Source organism: Balaenoptera ricei, chromosome 13 (assembly GCF_028023285.1).
Source record: "Balaenoptera ricei isolate mBalRic1 chromosome 13, mBalRic1.hap2, whole genome shotgun sequence".
Lineage (NCBI taxonomy): Eukaryota > Metazoa > Chordata > Mammalia > Artiodactyla > Balaenopteridae > Balaenoptera > Balaenoptera ricei.
The window spans coordinates 7,605,763-7,633,455 of record NC_082651.1 but is presented as its reverse complement, the minus strand read 5'-3'; the positions used below and the strand labels follow the sequence as shown (position 1 = coordinate 7,633,455).

At 52.9% G+C, this 27,693-nt stretch overlaps 1 protein-coding gene across 6 annotated transcripts; it reads right to left on the bottom strand.

Annotated features, from left to right (window-relative positions):
- Nucleotides 1-209: 209 nt before the first annotated feature.
- Nucleotides 210-26,506, bottom strand: CHST10 (carbohydrate sulfotransferase 10). Of its 6 annotated transcripts, none has more exons than XM_059942748.1 (8): nt 26,237-26,506; nt 24,268-24,337; nt 15,453-15,925; nt 15,097-15,228; nt 8,462-8,553; nt 6,648-6,882; nt 4,091-4,379; nt 210-2,624 (listed from the first exon to the last, which is right to left on the bottom strand). In XM_059942748.1, exons 4-8 carry the CDS (start codon nt 15,194-15,196, stop codon nt 2,087-2,089), a joined length of 1,254 nt encoding a protein of 417 aa, XP_059798731.1. In that variant the 5' UTR covers nt 15,197-15,228; nt 15,453-15,925; nt 24,268-24,337; nt 26,237-26,506; the 3' UTR covers nt 210-2,086. The 6 variants fall into 6 exon arrangements, with proteins under 6 accessions (XP_059798731.1, XP_059798735.1, XP_059798732.1 ...); XM_059942752.1 differs by having other exon boundaries at nt 4,091-4,196; XM_059942749.1 differs by having other exon boundaries at nt 15,750-15,925.
- Between the last annotated feature and the right edge of the window lie 1,187 nt (nt 26,507-27,693).

The window sequence follows — 27,693 nt, the reverse complement described above, 5'->3', positions numbered from 1 at the left end:
CTCCCCCCCCACCCCCCAAACAGCCACCTGGGCCCCTGGCATGTGGGGATCTGCCATCTCTGTGTGCACTCAGCACTAGGGAAACCAAATCTCGCCTCGGCTCTGGGCATTTCACTGTTAACGGTTTCCAACGTAAGACCCACGAAACTTAAAATGCGTGAGAAGAAAAGAAATCCAGTAAGAGAAAAGCGACCTAAGACACAAGCCTATTAAGTCAACCTAATATTATTAAACTTCCGAATTCAGGAACTGCCCTCCCTGCCTTAAGACCGCTTCTTGGAGGCAGAGTTGCTTCTTCTGTTTCTTTTCGAACCTTCTGAGTGCTCACCTGCCCATTTCCCGCGGGGTCGCCCTTTCTAGCTGCCGTCTCCTCCTCCCCCTGCCCCGCCAGGTGTCTCCCCTGGGAATGAGCTCCGCTCCGCCCCACGGAGGCACTCCTGCATCCGGTGCGGAATGGTTTCCACAAGACGCTGCTGAAACGTGACGGAAGAACGGCGGATCCTGCAGCCTCCGCGTGTCAGCAGAGCGTGACGGGCCACCACGCAGCCTGCCCCTCGGTCGGCGTGGCGGGCGGGCACGTGAGCCCCGCTCCTCCACCGCCGGCTCACCCGCAGCCATCACGCAGGCCCGCGTGCCCCTCACCGTCGCCAGGCCTCGGGGACGTCGCGTCCACGCAGCACCTGCCCTGGAACCGCGGCCCACGTCAGGTTGGCACGTGTTTTTGTTTTTGTTTTTTGTTTTTTAATTTCATGTTACTTTCACATTTACAGACTCAGGAAGCCACGCTGAGAGAGGGACGGCGGAGGCTGCCCGAGGAAAAGCCGGGCTCCTGGGCGCAGTGCAGCCTGAGCGCTTGGGGCTTTTCGCGGGGAAGCTCTCCCGTATCTCGAGGGGCCTCGCTGCCGGACGGCATCTGAAATGGTAGCCGTGGGCTGCTCCTCAGCGCCTGGAAGGTGCGTTACTGGGGCTGCCTCGGCCCAGGATTTTATTGCTGGTGAACTTGATTATCCAACTTACAGTCCAGGATGACGGCATCATCAGAAATGGGTCCAGTGGTGCGCATTTTGCTGAGACGCAAGGAGACTGAAATGTGTAAGCTGCACTGATTGGGCAATAGTGGCCTGTTGCCTGTGCTTGCCTTTGGCCCCCAGGAGGGCCTGGCCTTGGGGGAGATAGGTGGAGACCCCCCCCCCCATGCCCACGGGCACCCCCCCCGTGCCCATCCACACGGGACCATCAGAGACAAGAGGCAGACAGTCATCAGGGCGGACGTGCCCAAGTCCAGGGCAGCCTGAGCTCCAGCACCCGGCCAGCTCTGCCTCTTCCCAGGCTCCCTTTAAGGTCCCCAGAGATGTTCCCTTCCTCAGGTGGGAAGAATGTACACTCCCCTCACTTTCCAAAATTGGATCTCTTGGGCTGAATGAGATAATCACTTGGCAGGCAGAGGTCTGGAAGTCTGGCCCAGCAGCATACAGGCAGGTATTCTGAAGAGATGGACTACTTGAGAGTGCCCTCGAGTCATCCCTGAACTTCTCAGAACAAAACAGTCATGGAAAGAAGGGTCTGCCTCTGTGATTACAGTGGCGCCAAGATGAAACCCAGAGGTGTAATTAATCAGATTTGACCCTATCTCGGCCCCTGGGATGTGTGCAGACCACTGGCTCTTCCATCTCTCCTGAAAGCGCTGGGTGCTATGTCTACAATCCCCTGGGGACAGGCAGGACCGCCCCACCGTCTGGGGGAGCTGCAGGCGTCTGACAACCGAGGGAGGTGACTCGAGGCTGTATGATTTTTCCTCCCGTCTGTGCGACTGCAAATGTTTAGTCTCTTTCCCCTCTGAGGAGAGCAAAGGCCTGATGGCACTGGGGCTGGGGGGGGAGGGGGGCAGGGCCCGCCGGGCACCTTCTGTCCAAACTAGGTCATAACGGTCAGGGTCCAGCTTCACTGGCCAAGGCACACCCAGGTCCACGGGAACTGAGGAGTGTTCAGGGGGAGCGTGACAGAGCAAAGTGTCATTTCTGTGCCCAGATCTCCACCTGGTTAGCCTCTGGTCTAACAAAGATACTTGAACTCACAGTCCTACACATTAGTTTAGCAAAAAATCTGGCTTCTGATACCCAAAGAGTTTAAAGTCCCCTTCAAACCGTGCATAGAGGCGCCGGATGTCTCGTTTGCTGATGCCCAGAAAGTAGTGCTCGACTTTGGTTCTGTTATACGCGGTGATGCCCGGGGGGATGGTGGGGTAAGACACCAGGTGGTCTATGCCAGCCTCTTTCAAGATGTACGGGGCGTCGTCCTCCAGGGTCTCGTGGTGACCGATGACGCTGTACTTGATCTCGCAGGGTGCGCACAGTTCCACGTATGTCACCCAGTGGATGATGTGGTCCCCAAACTGAAGGTCCAGCCACCTATGGTTCGGATCACCCAGGTAGCGCACGAAGTCCTCAAACTGGATGCCCCTGGTCTCCGTTCGGTTCCTCCTGTACTTCCTGATGATGCCAGGGGCAATCTCGTGCCTGTACCAAGGCTCAAAGCGGGGGTTGTGAACAAACTTATCCTTAAACGCAGAAATCAGTCTCTCGAAGGGATCTCTTACGATAAAAAACTTGAAGTATGTCTTCAAGCTAAGGGAAAAAAATGAAGATGAAGAAGTTAACCTGATGCTGCTGGTGGTGCTGGCTGTGGGTTGTGAGGAAGAGTGAAGCGTGATGGCTGGAGCAGTGGCAGCCACCAGGCTGAGCCCTGTGCCAAGTGCACTGCATGTGGCTCTTACTTAATCCGCACAGCCACCCTTGGAAGCAGATCCTGTTATGAACCCATTTTACAGGTGAGGAAATGGAGGCTCAGAGACCTTAACTGTCCAAGACCACAGTACTCATCACCCTCGGGGCTGCTGTGAAGACATCTATTTAACCCATGTTTTGTTTCACTTGAGTAGTTTGAAACTTCAGGAATGTTTAAAAGTTTTGTTCCTGTGCAGAAAACCGTTAAGGGCAGGAACCCTGACTGAGTTAGGAACAGCTGAGGGCTGAGAATGACTCTAAGGGTACATCTTTAAAAACTCAATTCAAAATTTCCAGGGGAAGGAAAATGGGGGGCAGAGTAGGGGGGGAAGAGGAAAGGCAGAGTGAGGCTCCAGGCTCCAGCTGGCAGAAGGGGGTCTGGGGGAGCTGCCAGTGGGGGGGTGGCGGCGCAGGGGCACCCCCGTGAAGGGCCTGTACCGACAGTGACAGAGCGACGACGGCACTGCTGTGATTCCGTGCGCTCACCCAGGCCACAGACCCTCTCAGCGCTGCAGGTCTCAGCGCGTCTACTCTCACAAAGCCCCGCAGGATCGCTGCTTACGGGGGTGACAGGACCGCCCTCCCCCGGGAGGGTCTCTGACCTGGCATTTGACACCTGCCTTCTAAGGCTGTACACGTTGGCAAGAGTGAGTAACCAACGCCGGAAGCAATGAAAATCAAGTAGCTGAAAAGCAAGGGAGGTCAAAGATCATTCGGTGCTCTGACACTGACGAGCGTATTATGTACCTGTTCCTTTTAAACCTCGATCTATGGGGCCATGTCACAGCTGCCAAGACAACTGTCCAATCAGCTAAGGAATTTTCCCGATGCCAGTCTCCCTCCTCGCTGTAGTTGGTGAGGCCTGTCTCTCTCCACCTCTGCCGGGTCCAGCCGACCCCGCCACCCCCCGGGGGCAGCTGCCGCGAAGGCAGGCGTAACACCTTGGGAGAAAATGAAAAAATGAAGTGGGGTTTCCCTGCAACCTAAATCCCTTTCTTATGAAATGAAGGTCATATTCAGTAAGAACTCCATAAAACTTAACAAAATCAGAGCAGAACAAAAACGACCACTCATTTCTATAAGACGGTTACGCAACCTTCATTTTAATGGCCTGCATGAAGGTTAGGGTGGAGAAGACATTCAGAAGTTCTCACAAAGACGTGAATTTAAATGCGCTGAACGCTGGGCCTATGCCCGGCTGCCTCTCACCAACACAAACCAGTAGCCCTTGGCGCCATCTGGGAACCACGCCAAGCACAGAGCCGAGCCCGGGGGGTTTTACCGGCATCCCCCGCCCCTGCTCCTACCGCTTCTGAATTTCTGCATCGCTGAAGGAAGAGAGACGCGGGAGGCCGTTCTTCTCGTGGTCGTGCACCACGCTTTCAGGGATCTCTTCGATGGAAGGAAAGGCTCCTGGGAGGCAAACAGGGAGAGGGCGTGTTGGGGATGCTGCCTCTAAAGACAGATGCCCGTCTCGAAGCCCGGGCCCGCGTTCCCCACGGGCCATCCCAGTATCCACGTTTAGGTCTTTGAATTTCAACTGCTTCTGCGGGCAGGATGAGAGTGAAGGAAAGCTTCTGGTGATCCACAGGCCATCTGGAGGGAACAGACGAGTTAGGAGGAGGGAGAGGGAGGGAGCCAACGGCTACAGCAACGAGCACCTAAATCGGGTTCAATCTGCCACAAAAGAAAGATCAGTGCCTGCAAGCAGAATGCCCGAAACCTGCAGTACTGACTCTGCTCTGGAACTGGGGGAAACTGCCAGAGAAGTGGGACCATGAAACCCACAGCTAGCAGAAATAAAGACACAGAGGTAGAGATCAAATGTATGGACACCAAGGGGGAAAGCGGGGGTGGGTGGGATGAACTGGGAGATTGGGATTGACATACAGACACTATTGATACTACGTATAAAATAGATAACTAGTGAGAACCTGCTGTATAGCACAGGGAACTGTACTCAGTGCTCTGTGGTGACCTACATGGGAAGGAAATCCAAAAAAGAGGGGATACATGTATACGTACAGCTAATTCATTTTGCTTTACAGTAGAAACCAACACAACATTGTAAAGCAACTATACTCCAATAAAAATTAATTAAAAAAAAACCAAAACAACAACACACTGCTGATTCATGCCCGCAGCCCCGGCTCGGGCCCATCACTCCCAGCGTGACATTGCCCGGGCCTAAGAGGTTCCTAGGTAACCTCACAGCATCCCAGACTGGCAGTGGCCAAGATGTTTGGTGCTGGACAAGTCAGGCTGATGCTGTGGGAGTGATGTGATGTATTTGAAGCACGGCTCAGAGGAGGACAAGGAGTGTCTGAGGAGAAGGCAGGGCAGGACCGAGAGCCACAGCTCCTGGTCCAGCCTGCAGAGTGGAACCTGGGGGACCCATCCTAGGGTTGGAGGGTTGGGCAGGTGCTTCACTCTTTCCTCAACTTAGACAAATGGAAAATAAAGCATCATTGTGCTGGGGTGCTACCCAAGCCGCTGCAACCCTTCATGTGCATCTTTGTGTTAACCCTGCCATGTTAAACTCAGAGTCTGGCAGGGAAGGATCTCTGTTGGGCCATCTAAGCAGTGATCACAGCCTCCACAGAATATTTAAGCCCCGATCCAGAACGCTGTGCTAAGTACAGTGGATGGATGGCTATAAAACAAGCAAGATGCACATCTGCTCTCAAGGGGCCAACAGAAGAGCCAGCTCTGTGGATCTGCACCTGGACCTGCTCTGGTACCTGTCGCCATGCAGGTGCATCTAAGGACAGCTGAAGGCAGCCCCGGGACTGTCCTTTTCCTATCATATGGCCTGGCGAACCGCTCCCGTTTCTATCCCGCCCTCATCAACGGGTTCTTCTTCTTCAAAGTCTGATGCGTCATACAGTGATAGCAAATCTGTAAGACTTTTGTACATTTGTTGTTTTAAATCTGATTTGTAAGCTCATTCGCCGATGTCAAAAATCCAACATACTGTCTGATTACTCAAGAAGTGCATTGATTATAACCAGAAGATGAGGCGGGTGTCTCCCTTTTCTTCCCCAACGAACCAGCGAAGAGGCCAAATGACAGCCAACCCTGACACCACCTCTGAGAGCAGCAGCAGGCCTGGGGGGCTGGGGGATGGAGAGCCCAGGGCCATGTCCCATGGGGCTCCGAGGTCTGATTCCTGATCCAGGAGTCACACAGCTGTCTATTGGAACTATGTTTCTTTCGAAGCTGAATTTAAGACAGAGCCCATAATTACCTTGGGTCAATTCAGGGTAATCGGAGTTTCAACAAACACAGTGTCTGAAAAGAGTGGTGAGGAATCAAAGCCTGTGGTGCATGAGGGCGCTCTCCAATGACCTAATTTGTCCCCGAGTAAACACCACATTTCCTGAAGCAGGCGGATTAAACCTCCGCATACGGATGCTCTGTGTAAGACGGGGACCACTGCAGGTGGGGAGGCCCCCAGACCCACCGGTGTCTGCGTGCGGGTCCTTCTCGGCACAGGAGGGCAGCTGTGACGACAGCTGCTGGACGGCCCACTGAGTGTGGAGCCCTGACCTCCCAGGACAGAGTGGGTGACTCGTGAGAATCAATGCAGGGACTGAAGAGAAGCAACGGGACCAACCGGGCAGGCAGAGACAGGGGAGCCAGGAGGCCCTGACCGTGGGTGCGGAGCACCTGGGTGAACCCCGCCAACTTCTAACGTGGACACGAACGGGAAAAACGCCAGCCCGCTGTCTGTGAGTCACCGGCCCTCCCTGGGCTCCTCTCTCGGCCGCCCTCCCCCCCCCACTCCCCCGCCCTGGCCCCGGCCACCCTCCCCGCAGACCCTGAGGTCCCGCGAGGACGGACCCCGCCGGGCGCTGCACGCACCGTTCAGCACGATCAGCACTTTCTTCCACTGGGTGTTGCCCACTTTGGGGGTCTGGCAGAAGAGGATCTTGTGCTTGTCACAGACGAATATCCGGTCGAGGACAAACCTGGAGACGGCGGTGTGTGAGAGGTTCCTCAGGGTGTCCTCCCTGCACACGTTTCTGACGAGCTCCAGCCGCTGCGTATAGACCAAGGGGTGAACGAGCCGCCCTCCCGGCAGCACCTTCCCGGTCAGCTGCAGGGAACGGAGACAAAACGGGCACAAGGGCTTCATTGGCAGCACTGGGCGTGCCGGGCATTAACTCTCGGAGGCCGGAGCCTGGGGGTTGTCCCCACAGAAGCAGCAGGACGGAGGGCGTGAGTCACCGCGGCGGCCCGGGGCTCAGGCTACGTGGATGCGCTGGACCACAGTGCAGCCAGAGGCGGCTGACCCTGTCTCCTCATCCTCAGCTCGGACAAACCGCGGGGCGGCTGGGCTGTCTGCCTGCCGCTGTGCTGATGGCATGATGGCCCATGATTTCCTGGCAACGGCAGGATATCCTCCATTCAGCGATTTCAGGGAAGGCCAGCTTCTGCCCCCTCGCTCTCCCTCCATGTAACCTGAGTGTAAGAATGTGGACTGTACCTCAGAACCCACTGTCTACACAGACGGTGGCCGTTTTGAAGATAACCTGGTACATTGGTGTATCTGGTTTATTAATTTAAGAAAACAGCTTAGGTCATTCAGTATGGGTTTTAGAAAGGCAGGAACCATGATTCCACTTCCTCAGGGCTGAGCACACAATGATGTTTCTCCGACATGCGGCTGCAGGTGCGGAGAGGGCCTCTGTCTGGCAGTCAGGTCAGTGGTACCAGTGGTTTAGCTGCTGTGAGCCGGTGAGGGAGCCCATCAGCACTGGTTCTGCTCTAAGGAGTCACGAGACCAGGTGAGAAGATCCACGTGCACTGTGGGGGGAAGGCTGTGATGTCAGAAACCCAGGTGTCAGAAACCCAAAGTCTCTAGACTTTGCTGGATTCTTTCTGTTGACCTTACGTGCAGCTCACGGGCAGGACTGTCCCTTCTCTGAGTTTAATTCTGGGCTGATAAACATCTTTAGAGCTGGCTCTCCTCACCTCATTTCTTCCTGCACGAGGGCAACCTGAACCTTCCATCCAGACCCGGCACAGGGGTCAGCGGGGGGAGGAGGGGGTCTCAGGAGTGCGCCCCTCACCTTGGCTGGGGAACGATTAGGAATTTACGTGCAAAAGGAGCCTGGGGAGAAATTGGAGTCAGAGTGTCAAGGAAGGTGAGCACGGGGTGAAGGTCAGCGGCCCTGGGCTCTGCTGCTAACTGCCCCGTGACCCTGGATGATCAGCCTTTTTCCTACCCTCAGTGCTCTCATCCACACCGCCCGGAGGCTGGACTCACTGCCCCGTAACTCTCAAGTTCCAGGATTCCCAGGACTCGGGGGCAGAGATCTTTTCCCCCGGTTTCCTCCCGACTCGCCCAACATCCCCAATCCACCCATCACAAAGCTCATTCTCGGCTGGGCGGGAACTCAACACAGTCAACGCTACAGAGCACCCACGATGCGCAAGGCCCACCGACCGTGACTCTCCCGGCCAGACACTAAAAACACGCGGAAAGGTGCAGAAGCAGCGACTCTAAAGCCGAGCACGACAGTAAGTGGAAACCAGCTGATGAGGGCAGGGAGGGAGGGGAGGCTGTTCCCTGTGATGGGGGACCCGCTGGGGCCGGAGGGGTGAGCAGGTGAGAGGGAGACGCCAGGGAAGAATGGGCAGAGGCGTCAGCGCCCCGGCCTGGCTGTGCCCACCTTCAGCTCCTCAGGGAAGTGCGTCTCTCTCAGCGACCTCCCCGCGTCGGGCGCAGTGGTCAGGAACAGAAACTCCTGCTTGGCGCTGTAGGCTAGGAGACATAGAGAGGTTAAAACGTCTTCCCGTGGAGGGGCAGACACTCCGATCAGTGCCACAGCCCAGAGGCCCCAGGAAGAGACCCGCACAAACACACCCAAGTGATAGCTGACAAGGCGCAAAAGCAATGCGGTGGGGGAGCATCTTTTCAACAAATGGTATCCGAGCAACTGGATGCCCCCAGACAAAGAAGGAGCCTTTCCCTAAACCTCACCCTTTATTCGAGATTAGCACGTAAATGTGAAACAAAAAACTATAAAACGTCTTAAAGAGCATAGGAGTAAATCTTTGGAAAAACTGATAAACTGAATCTCATCAAAATTTAAAACCTTTGCTCGGCAAAGACCCTATGACGAGGATGGAAAGACAAGCTACAGATTGGGAGAAACTATCTGCAAACCACACGTCTGACCAAGGACTGGCATATCTAGAATATGTAAAGAGCTCTTAAATCTCAACAGTAAAAAAAAAAAAATGTAAACAATCCCATTAGAAAATGAGCGAAATAGGAACAGACATTTCACCAAAGAGGATCTAGAGGTGGAAAAGGAACATATGAGAAGATGTTCAACATCATTAGTCATCAGGCAAATGCAAATTAAGACCACAGTGAGATACCACTGCACACCTATCAAAATGCCTAAAACAAAAAACAGTGAAAACTCCAAATGCTAGTGAGGATGCAGAAAAAGGAATCACTAATACATGGTTGGTGGGAATATAAAATGGTACAGCAGCTCTCAGAAACTCTAGAAGAAGCAGTTTCTTCAAAAATTAAGCATTCAACTACAATATGACCCAGCAATTGCATTCCTGGGCATTTACCCCAGAGAAATGAAAAATTATGTCACAAAAACCTATACACGAATGTTCACATCAGTTTTATTTATGATAGCCCCAAACTGAAACAACTCCGCTATCCTTCAACAGGTGAATGGTTAATCAAACACTGGTACATCTGTACCGTGGAATACTGCTCAGCACTAAAAAGGAACAAACTATTGATACACACAATAAATTGGATGCATCTCCAGGTGACCATGTTGAATTTAAAAGGCCTATCCCCAAAGGTCATATACCATATATAACATTCTTGAAAGGACAAAATGATGGAGAGGAGAACAGATTAGTGGTTGTCAAGGGGGGAGGGGGCAGGGGTGGGGGATGGGGGATGGGGAGAGGGAGGTGGGCGTGGCTACAGAAGGGCAACTGCAGGGATCCTGGTGGTGATGGAGATGTTGTGCATCGTGGCTGCATCCTTGTCAATACCCTTCTTGTGACTCTGCACTGTGGTTTTGCAACGTGTTACACTGGGGCAAAAGAGTAAAGGGTACATCGGACTCTCTTATGTACAACTGCACGTGACTCTACAACGATCTCAAAATTAAAAGTTTAATTAGGGAAAAAAAGCCAAGTCAGCAGTCAAGTTAGTGCTTACACATTATTTTTGAAATTTATGGGAACTGAAATTAGACTAGAGGAGTCTTACAAAACGCTAGACCAGAGTAATCATTTACAACAAACTGATTTGGGGGAAAACCTTCGGGCAGAATTTGAAGATAACTGTCAGATCTCTACAATCAAAGAAACACTGCTCTCAAAATTTTGCACAGCCTAGAAACATAATTTGAATAAAAAAGTAGTTATCAAAGCAAAGCACAGAAATCAGCATAAAAAAGCACAAGCAGAGGCACATTTCACTTTGTTAGAAACATCAAAACCAACTCCTCTGGGGTCATTACTACCTACACTTTGCAGGCTCCACTGCCACCTCCCCGCCTTCAGTCTGGCTGTTAAACACCCGCGCTCCCCAGCCAGCCCCGCCACGAACGAGCCCCACCCTGACGTCCTCCCAGTGCAGAGGGGAGAAACCCATCCTCCCAGAGCCCCGTCAATAATAATAACTGGCTTCCCTGGTGGCGCAGTGGTTGAGAATCTGCCTGCTAACGCAGGGGACACGGGTTCGAGCCCTGGTCTGGGAAGATCCCACATGCCGCGGAGCAACTAGGCCCGTGAGCCACAACTACTGAGCCTGCGTGTCTGGAGCCTGTGCTCCGCAACGAGAGAGGCCGCGACAGTGAGAGGCCCGCGCACGGCGATGAAGAGTGGCCCCCGCTTGCCGCAACTAGAGAAAGCCCTCGCACAGAAAAACGAAGACCCAACACAGCCAAAAAAATTAATTAATTAAAATAATAATAATAATAATAACCCATCTCTCATGCCTCTGAGCTCTCCGACTCCAGTAGAAATCTCGGCCGCACACCTCTGTGAATCCCACGGAAATCTTTTTTCCTTTTTCCTGTGTTTGCGTTGAAATGCAGCCCTAACCACAGGTGCGCACAGGAGCTGCTCTGCACCTGCCGTGAGGACAGGAGGCACCATGCACCGTGTGAAGACAGACGGGGCAGCAGTGCCCTTGGCCCCAAGGCTCCGGAACGCAACCCGAGGGCCAAGAGGCCAGCGTCCAACCTCCTCCTCCGCCTCACCTTCGAGCGCCAACGTGCTCCAGGAAATGGCACCTCCCACTCCTGTCTGGTCACCTCAGGTGCCAACGTCCCTGACCAGCACGGCGATGCGCAGCACTTCCACAGGCCGCACGGGTTCCCAGAAACCTAAGCTTCCTTAATGACATTTTAGATGGACAACGCAGCCTGAATTCTAAACAACTGACTTAACAGTGAATTTCTGAAAAGCGCTGATTCCACACACTCGGAAGCATCCAGAACGGGCTCTGGGAGCTGTGGGGCAGCTCACCTTCCAGCCACACGTGCCGGCCATTCGTCCGCCAAGTTTTAACTTTTTCTTTTTTTTTTTTTTACCTTGAACATCCTGGTATTTGCTCCCCAACTCCCCTCGAACCCAATTCAACTAGATTCAAATAAAACTGACAGCACACCTTAGGTTTGGTTTTGCTTTTCCACTGCTTTGCTGACAACCATGTATTTTCAGCGGGTGCCGCTGTCACCACTGTGATCAAAGAGCAGATCCCTACCCCACCCTGACCCCCAGGGGCGAGACGCCAGCTTCAGGCCCAAGGATTCTGCTCAGTAGGTACCATCAGCTGTCTTCATAACATATGAGCTGCTTTCCTTATAGACATCATTGTATTTGTTTTACAAAATGTCTTTAAATTTGCCACGTGCAATACTGCCTTGTTTTTCTAGACAGGCTCGCATCCCCTCAGCTCCCTGACCTCTCTGTGTGTCCAGCTGCCCAGGGTCACCGCTGCATCACACGCTGGGCAGGGGGCGTGCAGACATCGCGTCACAGGTTTTGACCTTAAGCAGCTGGCAGCTGAGCTGAGGCACAAGATTAGGAAGAAAATCAGTGTCTACGCATACACACCAGATTCACATGGATGTCAATTCTGAGTTCAAGTCTCAACACACCATGCCATCAAATTCCCACCACTGAATGGGATTTATTTCCCTATGACAAAGTCTAGTTCAAAACGACACTGAAATCTGTTAAAGGATTCACTGTGGCTTCACTGCTGAGCCGAAGAGAGACCATCACTCTCTCTCTCTCTCTCTCTCTCTCTCACACACACACACACACACACACACACACACACAAACGGCTTTAAACAGCAGCTCAAGACAAATGTGCTCTTCCTACCCACTGGCTGGTAGGGAACTCACTAAGAACAGGTAGGTGAGAACTGGCTGCTGGAACAGAGCCCACTTCCCAGGGGACAGCGCTGGAAGGAGCTGCCCGTGGACACGGCGGGCACCCAGCTCCCTGAACACTGAGGCCATGGATGTGCCGCCCGCTTACAGGGATGGAACTTCCCCGCACGGGACACCACTGTGTGCTAGTTACTTCCTTGTGATGGCAGTTCACAGTGGGCTTCTGATTCCAAAGCAAAAACACTGAACGCGAGTAAAATAGATTCCAACACATGAGGAAATCTCTCATGGCCACACATTGACCAACCTCCCTCGGTTTCCTGCAGGAGCCCGAGATCCACTGCGGGGGTGAGCTGCCTCTCAAGACAGAGGGGAGCCGAAGCCTGAGCCACAGTGCTCCAGGGGACTGAGGCCTGAACTTCTGGGGGGGCCGCTCCCTGCTCAGTCACCCAGACCAGCAAGACGCCATACATGTGAGCTCGCTTCCTGCACCCGAACCCAGCCAGCAGACACCCACCTTCATGATCGCAGCCAGGGACTTGGGGACAATTAGGTAAGATCTGTGTGGTCGAGAAAGGCTGGGTTATGTTTGAGCCCAACAACAAAGAGTTAGGGTTTGGGGTTAGGGGTTAGGGGTACGGTCCTCACTCTCAGTCCACAGCATGACGCAGGGCTGACTGCATCCCCACTGAAGACCGGCTCCTCCGTGCTGCCCGAGGGGGAAAGGGGAGCTGGCCGGTGAGCTCTGGCTCTCACGTTCCCTCCAGGAGCGGCCCGCCACCGTGCTCCCACGCACGGACCCCCCCGCCACCGCGCTCCCACGCACGGACCCCAGCAACTACGCGGGACGCCCAAGGGCACGAGGACCACCACGCGCCTCATGGGGCTGGAGCCACTGGTGAGACCCTGGTGAGAGCCCCCAGGGCAGCAGCAGACCCTCTCTGCAGATTTTAACACCCTAAGGCCTCTCATCCTTCTCTGTAGGGTCACCTGCCACCCATTCACTTTCTGCTCCCCTTCCCCGAACCTTCTCAAGCTTCTACACTTTTCTGCAAACACTCAGCATAAAACCTGCCCCATCACAGCAGCGACACCTCATTTATCAGATGCCCCTGAGACGCGAGGTGCTCTTCAGAGGCCCTACTGCCAGATCATATACAAACTCAGAGGCACACGTCTTATTTAATTATTTTGTGTGGAATATAAAATATATTACATATACTCCTCATTTTTCAATAAAATAAACCACAAACAATTCAACCTCATGGCTCGCCTTTCAAGTGCCTCCCTTACCAGGAGGTGACATTAAAGGAATCACGAGTGAAATGTGTAGACTTAGTGACACCATTTCATGTTCTCTGCAGCTTTGTTTCTTGTGCAGTTTCCCAGCCATGTTCCCATTGGTGGTCCTCACCTGGGCCCCCCGCCTAGAGATTCTGCCCCCTGGTCTCTGCTGGGCCTGGGCAGCAGAAGGTATACACAGTCCCCATGGGATTATAAAGTGCCCTGGGGACAAGAACCACTGCTCTGACTCTTGACAAGGGGTCTCCACTATCGGTGACATTAGCTGTTGTGGGGAGCAGCCCAGCAGCAAACGGCTGGGCTGAGATCCTCAGCTCAAATTCCAACAACCTTCCCAGACTTGGCCTGTGCTGTCCTGACAGCGGCCCTGGTCCCCCGTGTGACCGTGATTAGCCGTGACACCCCGTGATGCTCTTGGCCACCCCAGATGCCTGCAGCTGTGACTCCACCCTCCCCGGGCTGTGAAAGCCTCTTGGGCTCCTGGAAGATGAGGGTAGGATTGAGGTGACAGCCAGCTGGGCCCCGATAACGTTACTGACCTGAAACTGCGGCGCTGAGAACCACCCTGGGGGCTGATTTTAGCGCCTCCCTCTTCTGCCTGCAGATCTGCCTTCCAACCTTGCCCCTCTACGGGGAGGATGGAAGCAGGGGGTGTGGGGCACTGGGCAGCCTCAGCACAGCCGAGGACACCCCCGGGGGCTCTCCAGGACGAGCAGGGCCCGGAGCCCGCTGGCCACACAAACGGCACGGGCTGTGCAGTCCCCGGGCGTAAATCAGCAAAACGACTGGTGTGATCCTTTTCTACTTCCCTTCCTCTAGGGCCACCGCCTGCAGGTGGACATGCCAAGCCTCGTGCAGGATAAAGATGCTGTGCGCTTCCTCCCTATCAGGATGGCGGTGCCAGGCCACACTAAGGCCACTCACGAGCCTTTTCAGCATCTCCCGTGCGCCTTGCCTCATGCTGCCCCTGAAGGAGTGGCCTCAGGGTTCAAGATGACCGTCCCCGCAGCTCCTCACTCGTGCCCAGCACCTCACAGGTCACTCACAGGGCCTCACGGTGCCCAGGTCGGGCTTGGAGCTGTCAGAGCAGGGAGCACGCCCGTTCCACAGAAAAAATACTAAGGCCCTGGTGAGCAAAGGGCAAGGGCACGAACTAGACGCAGCTCTTCTGAGGCTGGGTTGCGTGCTCTTAATATGTCCTCATCTGAACGCCTACATCAGGTCAAGGGGAGTTAAAAAAAATCCTCGAGGACAACCCAACACACGTATATTTAGACCACCTTCCTTCCGGGGCGCTGAAGGTGACCCTCAAACACGTGGCCACCAGCAGGCAGCATCACCGGGCACACAGGCAGCATCTCTCAACGACACCAAGCAGGGCTGGTCCCCAAACCCACAGACTGCGAGGGGAAAGACCCCTTCATCCCCATCCACCTCCTCTCCCGAACCTCTGCAACATCAAGGATTTGGACGCCATGACCTCCAAGTCCCTTCTGGGTCAGAGTCACTTGATTCTGCGTCACCACTCATCCGAGCAGGTACCCAGGAACAGTACCACAGAAAGGTCTGAATTCGCCAAAATCCACTCCATGAGGAGGTGTACCTACCATCAGGGTCCTTAAAGGTCAGCGTGATGAACTTGCTGGCCACCATGAACATGAAAATCACCCAAAAGCATGTGGCCAACAGAAGCCACTGGTGGTGCATGTTGTCAAATGTCAGCCATTCAGTGATTCTTCCTGGAAAACACAAGCAAAATGGCCCTGCTGCTTACAAATAAATCAATTAAATAGAAGGTAATAAAAGAATGGGCAGTTTCAGTTAATAGCCTCAATACAAATATTTCTGAAAATTTGTCTATTGATACCGAGGGTGTTTTGACTTATTATTTAACTTAACATCATATTTTTAATTAATAGCAACTTATCAAGTTGATAATTAAGTAAAATTTAAAACACTTTACCGGAAAGGAGCCATTTCTATTTGGTCTTGGAACACGTGATAAGACTTCACTTCTGCAGAGGTGCCTGTTGACTCTTTCTGGCCCAGGCTACTGTGTCCCTGGCATCTGGCACCTGCCAGGGCCTGGAAGCCGGGGCAGGAGGGGGCCTGCCGCGGGCCGGACCTTTGGGTAATCCTCAGAGGGCAGACGCCATCCTGAGGCGATTCCAAGCAGGCTGGGTTTAAAATCCTGACTCGCTGACAAGCTGCGGCCACACCCACTGAGCTGTAGAGAATCTGTGAAACCCGAGAAACGAACCCCGGAGCGTCCCGGCTCCGCCCACTTGCCGGCCAGAGCCTGCGCGGAACCTCGGGGGTGGGCGTTTCTCAGGCTGTCGCTGTCCGGGAGTGACGTGGGGCACCTGGGTCCTCAGCGGGTCACACGGTTACACTCTGCTGCAGGGGACACGGAAGAACCGGAAGTCGCACTCGATTCTTTGCAAGAGAGACAAAAAAGTGCTTCGTGTCACCTTTAACACGGGGCTTCCTGAAGCCAAACCAAGCCACTTGGAGAGAGAGGCCATGCTGGGCTGGGTTGGTGTCCGGCCCGCACATCCCCCCCGCACATCCCCCCCGCACCCCGGGCAGCAGGGAGCTGGTCTGTTGCACGTGCGCTGACGGCAGACAGTTTCGCAGCCTGCGTGCACCTGGCGGGCAGGACTCACGAGGGCCCCGGCGTCGGCCTTCCTCCTGCCTCAACGCCAGATCCTTGCCTCTGAGGCCCTCACTGCGACCTGCATTCCCTCCCGCAAGGGGTTCTCCGGCCTGCGACGGGGAGCTCCCCCCGCGGCCCAGCCCACACCTGCACCTGCATTCTCAGGTCTCCGCGCACCAGGTGCACCATGTTTCCCGGGGTCCCCTGGTAGGGCTGCCACATTAAACACATGAAAACACGGGGTGCCCCGTGAAGTTCGAATTCCAGGTAAGCAAATCATGTTTTAGTACTTAGTATAACTATGTCCCCAGTACTGCGTGGGACACATTTATACTTTAAAAAGCTATCTGCTGTTTCTCTGAATTCCCAGTTTACCTGGGTGTCCTGCATTTTATCTGGCAACACTACCCAATGAGGGGAACACCGCTCCCCCTCTAACTGCCTGAAGCAGCTGGCCTGTCTCTGCAGTCTCCCCGTCCCCTTCTGCCACGCCTCGTCTGGGGCCACGTGGCACAAAGCGGAGCCCAGGAGTGCCCCACCGCTCGCTAGCTCTGGGACTCAGCGTCACTTACCCTAAGCTGTGGCTTTCCGTCCCTGAGACAAGACCCTCCTCCCTCCAGGATGGTCACGAGGATTAAATGAGAGACTGCACCAAAAGGACCACCTGGCCTGGAGCAGACCCTCTATAAACAGAAATTGGTGACCTTCCTATTTAACTGACACATACCTAGAAATTCACCTAACAGTGTGAACTGCCCAAGAAGAGAAGAAAAGAAAGGCCAGACCCTCAGCCCAGGCTAATAGCTTTTCTCTTCTAGAGACAAGGGAGGCACAGACGGCCCAGAGGGCACAGGGCCCCTCAGGGCTGAGTCCGCTGAGCTGGGTTCTCCGAGATGGGGACACTTGGTGGGGTCCATCCCCACCGGTCACCGAGGAAGCCCGGCTTCAGGCCTTTTCTAACAGGGGGAGGGACCAGTGTGGGCTGGGGAGCGGGTAAAGAGAAAGCGGACAAGCACCAGGTGGGTGGTACACAGCGTGCCCAGAGGCATCTGTGTCTGTGCACCAGTTCTCGGGAAGATTGAGGCTAAGGAAGAGGCCCTGGTGCTGCGTGGCCCGGGGCTGGTGATTCACACTGTGCTGTGGCAGAGTGAGCACAGACACAGGGGAGTCACTGGGGGCTGCCCCCCTCACACAGACACCTTACCCTGCAGGGCAGAGCCCTGGGCACTGGCACTCAGCTTTCCCTCCTGGCTCAACCAGCCGACCTCTGGGCTTCCCGCCCCTGGGCGCCACCCAGGCATCAGGCCAGCGCTCGGCACTGCGCTTGGGAGGTTCTGTGATTTAAGGATCCGATCTTTCCAATGCGAGCTAGTCTTCTAAAGGGATCTAATTTGAGTCCACCCACCGAGCTGGTTCACCTCCAGATAAAGGTAGGAAGACAAAGAATAAACAGCCTGACATGAAAATGCAGCTCCCACCATCTGCCCTCCGGGAAGCCAGGTGGCTTAGGGGCAGGATTTCTACCTCTGGGCTGCTTGGAAAGTGAGACCTGCGCTGTCGTGAAGCTCCGCCTGCCTTCCTAACCCTGGGTTTTCATCTAAAGTCAGAAGCAACAGCTACTTTCACCGGGCAGCAGGGATGAGGCGGGGGCAGGATTTGGTCCCTTCTTCTCCGTGTTGGTGTCTGGGGGTTAGTCACAGAAGAGCTGTCTGGGCCCCCTACTAGATTAGGACAGAACAGCTGCCTGCATACCCACCAGTGTGTTGGGAGGCCCCTGTGAGACAGAGGCTGCCAAAGCACCTCGGCTGCAACGTACAATGTATCAGCCCGCTTCTTCTTCCAGACGGCAATTTTATTTCCAAAACGTTCCACTTCTAAAGTGACTTCTGCTAAACTCCTACTGCACTAAAACATCCAGAGAGCCCTCTCCCCTTCCAAGCCCGGCCACGGCATCGGGGTCAGGAGAGGGGGGGCGTCTGCAAGGCACCCACCCGCCTCTCACCCTCTTCACGGCCCGCCTGGGCCGCGCAGGGAGGGTGCCCAGGACACGTGGGGATTGTGATGGGGCTGCACATCGGGAAAGCTCCGCGTGCGTAAACCCCAGCCCCTGCCAAAAGCTCTTGGGAAGCAGAGTATACGGCCAGCGCTTAGAGTGCAGACCAGACTCAGGCCTGCCCATGACCCCGGTGCCCCGCTGCGGTCCCCGCCCAGGCCACACAGCCTGTGGTGGTCACTGCGGGGGCCTGCGCTCGGGTAGCAGGGGGTGGGGAGTGGGTGGAGCGCTCTCCCAGCCACTGGGCCCCGGAGGGAATTCCCTGGCGGTCCAATGGTTAGGACTCGGTGCTTTCACTGCCGGGGTCCGGGTTCAATCCCTGGTCGAGGAACTAAGATCCCGCAAGCTGTGCGGTGCAGCCAAACCAACCAACCAACCAACCAACCAACCACTGGGCCCCTGTAAAGGCCAGGCAGGGCCTGCTCCCCCCGCTGCACGGCACACGCAGGCTCAACCCTCCCTGCTGGCCACCCTGATTTGCCCTCCGTCCTCACCTAGTTTCACTTCCTTCCCGGCACCCACCACAGCCTGAATCTTCTGCTTCCCCTGGTGGCATGTGAGCTCGTGCTGGAGCACCCCGGCCAGCACAGGGCCCAGCGCACCGCAAGGTGACCTTCGCTATTGCTGGATGACGACATCAACCAAGAAACTACCGGGAAGACTTAGGAGAGCTGGCAGGTGCTTTAGAAGACACCTGGCCCAACTCTCCACCCCAGGGTCCAAACTCCCTAAAGTATGAGGCCCCCGTTCAACCTCAAAGTATTTCTCCAGTCTCCACGTGAGTGCTTATATATTTAACATGCGTTAACTGAGACTAGAAAACAACCCAAAGCTACTAGGACCTCACTATTACTTGAAAATAAAATTGTATTTTATAAGTCATGCGCTCACATGCATTTGAATAGACATACAATTACTGTTCTATGTCTACAATCTACTGACCAGGGGATAAAGAAATAATGCTGCAGTCCAAAAAAATTTTTTTCTAAATTTTAGATAAAACAATGCTGAAAGGCAGTAAGCCAATTACATAGCTCCAAAGTATCAAGATACATCAGTAAACAAAAAAGGGCAAGTTGCAGAATCGAATGTATGATCCTATTAGTTAAAAAGGATTATATATATATACATGTGAATGTATGTGATTATATATACACGCAAACACACATACATATGTGTGATGCACAGAATAAAATCTTGAGAGGATGAGTGGAGTCATTTTTTACTTCGTACAATTCTGTATTTTAAAAACATTATTGTAATAAGCATATATCCATTTTATAATAAAAACCAATAAAATACAGAAAATACCACCTACGTATGCGGACCCAGGTGTTTTTATTTCTGCTGTTTAATTTTTTTCCTACCTGACTACCACCAACAGCAGTTTCCTTACCACTTTGTAAAATGGGGCAAAGGATGGTAAATACTTTTCCAGCCAGGAAAGAATGTGGTGAATGGACAGGCAATATGTATCTGAGTGTTTAGGAAATACATCTCTGTCTTCACTAGTTAGTTTTTAATTCAGTTTTTAAAATGATTTAATATTTAAAACATAGAATAATATAACAAATACTTGTTTTCAGATGCTCAGTTCTAATAGTTCTGCTGTACGTACTTGAGTCTTTAAAGGAAATAAAGGGTTACAAATGAGCTGGAGCCCCTGCCTGGCCCTGCTCCCCTCCCTCCCCAGATACCCTCCATCTGGGTGATGACACTTTCACTACATCAAATACGGCTCCTCTCACAGAAGCAGCAGGGGTTTGGGAGGCTGGTCGTCCCAGCCCAGATGAAGGCAGGGCAGACTGGGGAGAGGGGAGGCGAGTTTCCCCCGGGCTGCGAGGAAACACTGCATTATTTATTATGCTTTTCAGGGGGGCACATGCGGTGGTACGGCCGGGTGGAGAGATGGACCGTTTTTAAGCGCTTAATTTTTTCTCGTGGTCTATAATGAGAAAATTCACAAATCATACACAGACTCAAGTGAAGAAGCTGTCAAGGTAAAAGCTGGTTAAAAAGTTAGACGAACCAGGACTTGCTCTCCAAGTCCCATGCTGACCAGAACCAGTGAGACTGAAGCCCGGGCCCCCTCCACAAGCCCCACCCCTCAGGGCCACTATCTCTACACTTACGACATCCGACACACACACACACACACACACACACACACACACACACACACACACGAGGAGACGTGCACCTGCATATATTTCGAAGGACACGATAACCGAGAAACGATCATCTACCAAGCTCATCACGAAAAGGTGTCCTCATTCATCCTACAAAACAGGCGCAGGGACACAGCACTGAGTCCCAACCCACCCCCCAACATGCACACGCACACGCTCCTTGTCCTGTGGAGCTGGCAGGCTACCGGGGGGACCCACAGCCACCAAATACTCTACCTAAGACGTGAGATGAGGCAGAGGACGCGGTGCCGTGAGAGGAAAGCACAAGGGCCACGACCTGGCAGAGGGAGGGCAGGGGCAGCACAGAGACCTACGGGGAGAGGGGCGGGGACCCAGGCACCGGGCTGCAGAGCACCACAAACGGGGGCCCAGGCGCAGGGACAAGCTTCCCGAGCTCGGCCAGGGAGGAGCCCTGGCAGACGTGGTCAGACAAGGCTGGGCCCTGGGGAGCGGTCGCCTTGGGGGCGAGCGGGGATGGGGTACGGTGATCTGACTTACATCTTGAAACTACTTCTCTGGCAGCAGAGTCAGAGGTGTCAAGCACAGCGATCCGCTCAGCCACGCCCCAGCCCCAGGGTCACTTCCACGGGCCACAGGTGGTGTTCCGACCGGGCCCAAGCAGAGGGGCTAAATGCTCCCCATCACATCACCCTCTAGGTCTCTGAAAACCAGCCAATGAACCAGTAAGAGCCACAGTACCTGACGGGCTAGGCTCTGACGAATCCTACGGAGGGGTGTGTCCACTTGGCCAGGCAGGGTTTCTGCTCTGCGATCATCGGCTAAGGGGTCCGACCTTATGTTTAGGGCAGTGGCTCCCAGTCCTGGCTGTGTATCAGAACCACCTGGGGAGCTTCTGAAAACTACAGCAACACCCTGGGCCCCAAGAACACCTGAGCAGAGACAATGCAAACCTGTGGAGGAGGATCTAGGCAAACGTGTGAGGCTGAATCTGGGCGAGTTTGAAAAGCTCTGCTCAGGATGCCAGTGAGCGGCCAGGCTGAGCTGCTGGTCCAGCCCCCAGGCCTCCTCAGCTTTTACTGCCCCCGCTGCCCCCTGGGGAACTCGGTAAAACGCAGATTCTAGGCCTTTTAGCGTAACAGCTGTCTTCCCACCACCTCTTTACAGTATGAGAAGGAAAACCCGTAGCAAAAGGGTGTCTGTCAACTGAGACTGTCTACTGAGGATCTGAATTACATGTGCTCTGAATAAACAGCTTCAAGAGGCCTGATTAGAATAAAGACCTCCATCACTGTTCCCATTTACTCTCCTTTCCAGCCCTCCCATCTATAGGTAACCAGCCCCTGTAGAATTTTGGGCAGACCTTGGAAAACTCAGGAAAATTTCCCCCATTTTTTTTTTTTCAACAAAAAGAAAGTCATTCCGAATTCCTGTAGCCCCAGCGCCTCCCGGCCTGCCCGCCATCTGCCATCTGCAGTGCTTCCTTGAGCACATTCCCCACGGGTCTGCCTCCCGTCCACGGGCGACAGCCTTGAGGCAGGCGCACTGTTTCCGTCTGCAGAGTCTGGGGCCTGACACCTCAGTCCTCCCTCCTCGGCTCTGGAAGGGCCACTGCTCTCCCTGCAGCCAGGTGACAAGCAGCCTTTAAAGAGCCTGACATTGTCTGTAATTAACTCTCCCTTGTTCAAGGAGCCAAGACAACTCCCAGCGTGCCTCTTGCAGCTAACAGGGGTGAACCTGAGCGTGCACCCTGACGGTTTGCAGAGCTTCCCTACTCCTGATCGTTACGTGGGATTTGCACCTGTCAAGACGTCAGGCTCTGAAACTAAGCCAGAAGGTTGGCTCTTTGAAAACCCACAAGGCAGAAGCGGTGGTTAAAGAACTGATGGACATATGGGGAAAGCAGGGTCAGGTATGCAGGAAGACCACTAACCATGCAAGAAATCCTAAGCTGCTTCTCTCTCTCTAAACTGTAAGGAAGACAGCACACATTTGACATGTTTGTAATGACTAACAGTGACTCTGGTACTATTACCAACTTTTGGTGCAAATTCGGCCTCCCTTGCGCTTTCAAAAAGATGCTTTTTGAAAGCATCCGTTTTGCTCAGCTGCCCGTGTTCGAGTTGTTACCCAAGAGCACAATCCTTCTGAATTTGTGCAGAAGAGTTTGACTCCCACCTGCCTAGTTCCACTTGTTTTTCTCCTAGTTCTCCTTTTACTGTGCACATTCACGTCTCCTGTGGCAAATAAGCCCATTTAACTGTTTCAAACAGAGTTAAAAATTTTTTAAAAGCAATTGGCCTAGACGTGGTCTAGTGTGCACACAACCACACAGATAAATCTCACAACCGTGGTGCAAAGGAAATACAGCAAAAATAGAATGAGATATATGACACAGTGCCGTTTACGTAAATTAAAAACGCAGGCACTGAAACCAAAAATACACGTTCTACAGAAACACAAAGAAAGAAAAGGATGACCTTTCCAGTGATTTCTTATGTGGGTGGACGAGAGGAAATGAGACTGAGGAAAGGGAATTAAAAAGGCATCCACAAGTAAACAAAACGAGGGGCCCTGCAGACATCGGTAATGGTAACCGAGGAGTTAACCTCCATTCAACTCCTTGAATGTGAAGGAGACAGAGGGACAGACAACTAGACAGAGAAAGGAGAGGAGATTTAAAAAACCAAAAAACAGCTTTTCCCCAAATGTCATTCATCCATTCAGCCATATTTACCAAGGGCTTATCCTGAGCCAGGAGCTGTTCCTGGCTCCGGGGATACAGCAACCTACCCGCCCTGCTCTCATGGTGCTTGCTTCTAATAGAGGCAGACAGGCCATAAACAGATAGAGCCATTAACGCCTAGGATCACACCAGGCAGGCGCTAAGTGACACGGTTAATAACACAGGAGGGTAAGGGAGGCAGGGGCACCTCGGAGGAGACGATGTTGAGAAGATGCTCAAACAGAGGGAGGGGACTCATCACGCGGCACCTGGCAAAGAGCTTGGTCCCAGAATCCCCAAAGCAGCAAGGAGGCTGGCATCTCCCGCGCAGAGTGAGCAGGACGGCGGGGGAGTGGCCCAGATGAAGAGCCTTGTCAGGGGCCCTTTACTGAGTTGGAAACTCCTGGACCCCCGCCCTCCATCACCCATGTGCCCCGGGGAAAGGATTACCTGCCCAGCGTTCAGTTTTTAAAACATTCATTCAAAACCTATCCAGACACCAAAGGAAACTTCACGAAAAGAATCTGGTCATGCACAAGGACCCGGTAACCCTGGGAGGACAGGCAGGGAGAAGGGAAACAAGAGACAGCTGAGGCTGGAGCAGCGGGGACCCTCCACCACCAGCCCTTTCGATTTTGAACTAAAATGTGTTCCCTAATCAACAAAACTATTAAATCACCACTTACGAAAATAAAATGCTGCGTATGACTTTATAAAATATATAAAGTCTTATTACAATCACTGTGAGCTTTAAATTCATAGTAAGGGTTTCTCTCAATCTAAGTTCAGAAATTTCCTTTGTCTACTTGGCCGTCGTCATTACAATTGACCACCTCAGAATGACTGCTCATCCTTTAGTGACCAGAATGGAAAGCCACTCCTCACTCTGGCCAGCTGGGGAATGAACTGGAGGTGAAGACAGATTCTCAGGAGTGATCGTGACGAACAGCAAACACGTCTTCGGGGGTCGCTGCAAGCCAGGCACTGCACTCGGCAGGTACCCAGCTCACCTAACCCCCTGCCTAAGCGGGTGCTCCTATCATGATCATGGTTAAGAAAACATTTCTAAGAATCCGTGTACATACTCCTATTTATGAGTTTAAGCTTCTGGAAATCTCCATATGAGCAAGAAAGGAGAATGCCATGTGACATGGATCTCAGATAACTAGTGAGGTGTCCACAACCTCCCTTCCGTACCTTCTCAGGCCTGGTCCACATTTCCTTGCAGTATCTGCTTTGCCTTGGAGGTTCCTGGCTCCTCCTGTCTCTGTACGGGACGATTGAAAAAACAAATAAGCACCATTAAAGGTTATGAGATCAACTTACTGAACACAACTTGCTTTATACTTGGGAAACAGTTAACCACTTTGATTTTTCAAGTATATTTCGCACGCCAGGTCTCTTACAGAGGGGGGTTATCTTTGGATGGCTTGGCAGATGAATAAATATTCTAAACGTACCAAAAGGGCTAGCCATTTAAAAGATTCTTCCTGTAACTTAGTATGAAAAAATGAAATTTTTTTGGAGCAAAAATAATCAGATCCTATTATACCTGCTTTATATGTTTGATATTGGGTAAAGGATTCCTGTATAAGATATCAAATCTTTCAATGCAAGATGTTCACTGGGTTTTGTATTTCTTCAAGCTTTAACACCCTGGTAAATTCTAGCCAAATGTCATATCGTGAATGAATAACTGGAAACAAGCCAAACTCATGGAATTAGAGAGATCACAGATTTAATAGAGTTACCTGGCAAAATAAACATCCAACTCATTTAAAACACAATAGAGCCCGAGCTGTCTGGGATGCTTGGAGCAGTCTAGCTATGCTTCCCTTTACTCTTATGAACTCAATATTAAAAAGAAAAGCAATTTCATGTTACAAAGACGGAAAGATTAAGATGCAGATTCTTCCAGACCTGTATCAGGACAAAACACTCTCTTGGCTTCTAGGATCTCTCAGGTCCTGCATTCACCTCTCTCCCCCGTTTCTATTCTACTGTATAACCTCAAGTATTTGAAAAATGATCTGAATATAATTGCAAATTGCCCAGGATAGTAACTAATTCTTCCCTTTCTTTGTTCAGTTTTGCAAGAACTCCAGTTTCCATTCCAGGGAAGGAGAGAATTTTTCTCTTAGGTATTTCTTGGAGACTCTATCCTTGAGGGTCAAAAGCAAAGATGGAAAGATTCTTTCTTTCCATCTTGAAATTCCCATTTGGACCCAAGATGGACTTTACCCTAATTATAATGGGAAAAAAGAGAGAAGACCATTTCCCTCTTCGTGTCTCTTCCTCTTAACCCAGTCAATGAAAAGAGTGAATAAGCCTGGAGCTAAACGGAGCTGCCTGGTTTTAAGAATACCTGAGACATTTCTCACTCTGGCAGTGAAAACTGACCAATAACCAACTCTTTATGGCCCAAGGCCCCAGACTTGGGGTGTTTGAGACAAAACACCCCTTTATGACAGTCCTCCCGCTCAGCTAACCAGAACCTGACTGCGCTGCTTTGCACTCAGCGCCCGGCCCTTTCCTGCCTTTTGCAGACGTGGAAAATAACAAGGCAGCTTTTGGAAGATCTGGTTCATCTTCCCAGCCAGAAGTGCAGAAATTTATGCCTCCACCTCCAACTTCTGACAGGCCTCTCTTTTGTCCAAATCTGAGCTGAGGGCACCCGGGAGCCTACCTGGCAGGACACACGCATTTCCAACCATCCTTTCCCCTCCCACCCGCCAGAGACGTGCTTAATTGGGCACTTAGGGAAGCTGCACATGGTCCTTCTTCCCTGGCCTCTCTCTTCCTCTGTCTGCCTGCTCCCTGCACCCAGGTGGAACATTTTCTTCCTCTTTCCGCCTCCAATTACAAATGCAAATTCTCAGGCAAGGATGAAAGAAATGAACTATGGATCACCGAATATCAATGATGCCACGATCACAGCATCCCCAGCAAGGACGCCGCCTCATTGCATAATTAACGTGATGAAGGTTCTCCTCTTTAACCCCACGAACTAGGGAGGCCCTCAAGTCGCCAAAACACACTGGGATGTCGCTAGCAAAGAGAAGCCGGTTTTCCCCCCGTTTTCCCGTCCACCCGGGGTGTTGTGGGAGTCGGGGTCCGGGAGTACGTGACGCTCACCCCCACGCCCCCCGCCCTTCCCCGAGCTCACCCTCCGAGGAGCCGGAGCCTGTCGCGGTCCTCCGGCCCTTCCGCGGCCCCAGGGGCGAAGCTCGGCTCGGGCCTCGCGGGCCTGGGGGCGAGGCGCGCGGGGTCCCGGCGTCCGGGGAGCGCTGGAGGCCCGCCCGCCCGGAGGCCTCGGCGCCGCCGCCCGCCCGGCCCGGGATGTGGCGGCGGCGGCGGCGGCGGCGCCGGAAGAAGGAAAGCGAGCGCGCGACGCCCTCTCGGGGGGCGAGGCCGCCGCCGCCCCACGCGCCCCTAGCGCCCGTCCGCGCCGTGCGCGCCCCTGCGCGGCTGTGCGCGTCCCCGCCGCCGTCCCCGCCGTGCGCGCCGCCTGCCGGCTGTGCGCGTCCCCGCCGCCCGTACACCACCCCCCCCGCACCACCCCCGCACCATCCCCCGCGTGTGCGCGGCGCCGGGACCGAGGGGAGGTGGGAGGGGGCGGAGCCAAAGGACCCCAGGAACCCGATCACCGGGTCCTTGAGCCTCCCTTCCACCCACACCCCTCAAAAAAAACACCCACCAAATTATATCCCGGGAAATGACAGAGGGACTTGTGGCCAAACCTAATCCCACCAGGTCTCCATCCAGGAAACAGGTTGGGTGTTTGAGAACGAAAAAAAACCCCAAACTTGGAAAAATGAAAAAAAAATCCAAGCTCGGAAAAAGGCAAAATTGCTTGAGTTTGGGGTACCTCCCAGCATTCCTAATTAGCCTACCTGGTAAAAACAGAGCTTTCAACAGGGCCCTTTCCACAGACCCACCCTTGGCTGACGGTCTGGAGGACGTAACCCCCTTGTCAAGGTAGAGTGGGTGGAGTCAGTCCCAACGGTGATGGGGGTTTTATTGCCCTAGAAAACGTGAACTAGTTTTGTTTTGATCTAACCTACATGTTTGTTAACTACCTAAATATATATCTACTTAGCAAACAGGGTAATATAGATAAGTGTGTACACACACGTATGCACATGAACACATATAATTTTTGTCAAGCTTTCAAGAAACCAGCTTTTTTTCCCTTTTTTGGTCTACCCTGTTGGTTTCCTCTTTAATGACTTAAATATAATACCGGTGGGGCTCAGCATTTCAGAATTTCATTTTTAACGTGGTTACTAACCACCATGACTTAAAGATGGCAGGGCGGTTTAAGGGCGCTTTACTCGGTCTTTTGATCACACATTCAGATATTTATTAAGCCCTTTCTTGGGGACACTATGGTTGACAAGAGACATTTGCTTTCTCCCTGGGGGTTTGAATGGACACACGTACACGAGAAGGGCACAACAAGTAAATTTGGAACTTAGATGTGACACTGAATAATATGCAGAGTTTGAGTCCGAGCTCTGGGAATTAGACCCTGTGGGTTCAAATCTTTATTCCACCACAGAAGGCTCGTGACCCTGTCAAGTTCTTTTGTCTCTCTGTGCTCCCATTTCCTCATCTATAAAA

Bases quoted from the DNA above. Each gene is read 5' to 3' on its own strand.
- CHST10 (XM_059942748.1), bottom strand. From the start codon at position 15,196: ATGCACCACCAGTGGCTTCTGTTGGCCACATGCTTTTGGGTGATTTTC. The intron at 8,554-15,096 runs GTAGGTACACCT...TATGTCTCCTAG, and splicing joins GACCTTTAAGGACCCTGATG to CCTACAGCGCCAAGCAGGAG. The intron at 4,380-6,647 runs GTGCGTGCAGCG...TGTTCCCTCCAG, and splicing joins AGTGCTGATCGTGCTGAACG to ATGGCCTGTGGATCACCAGA.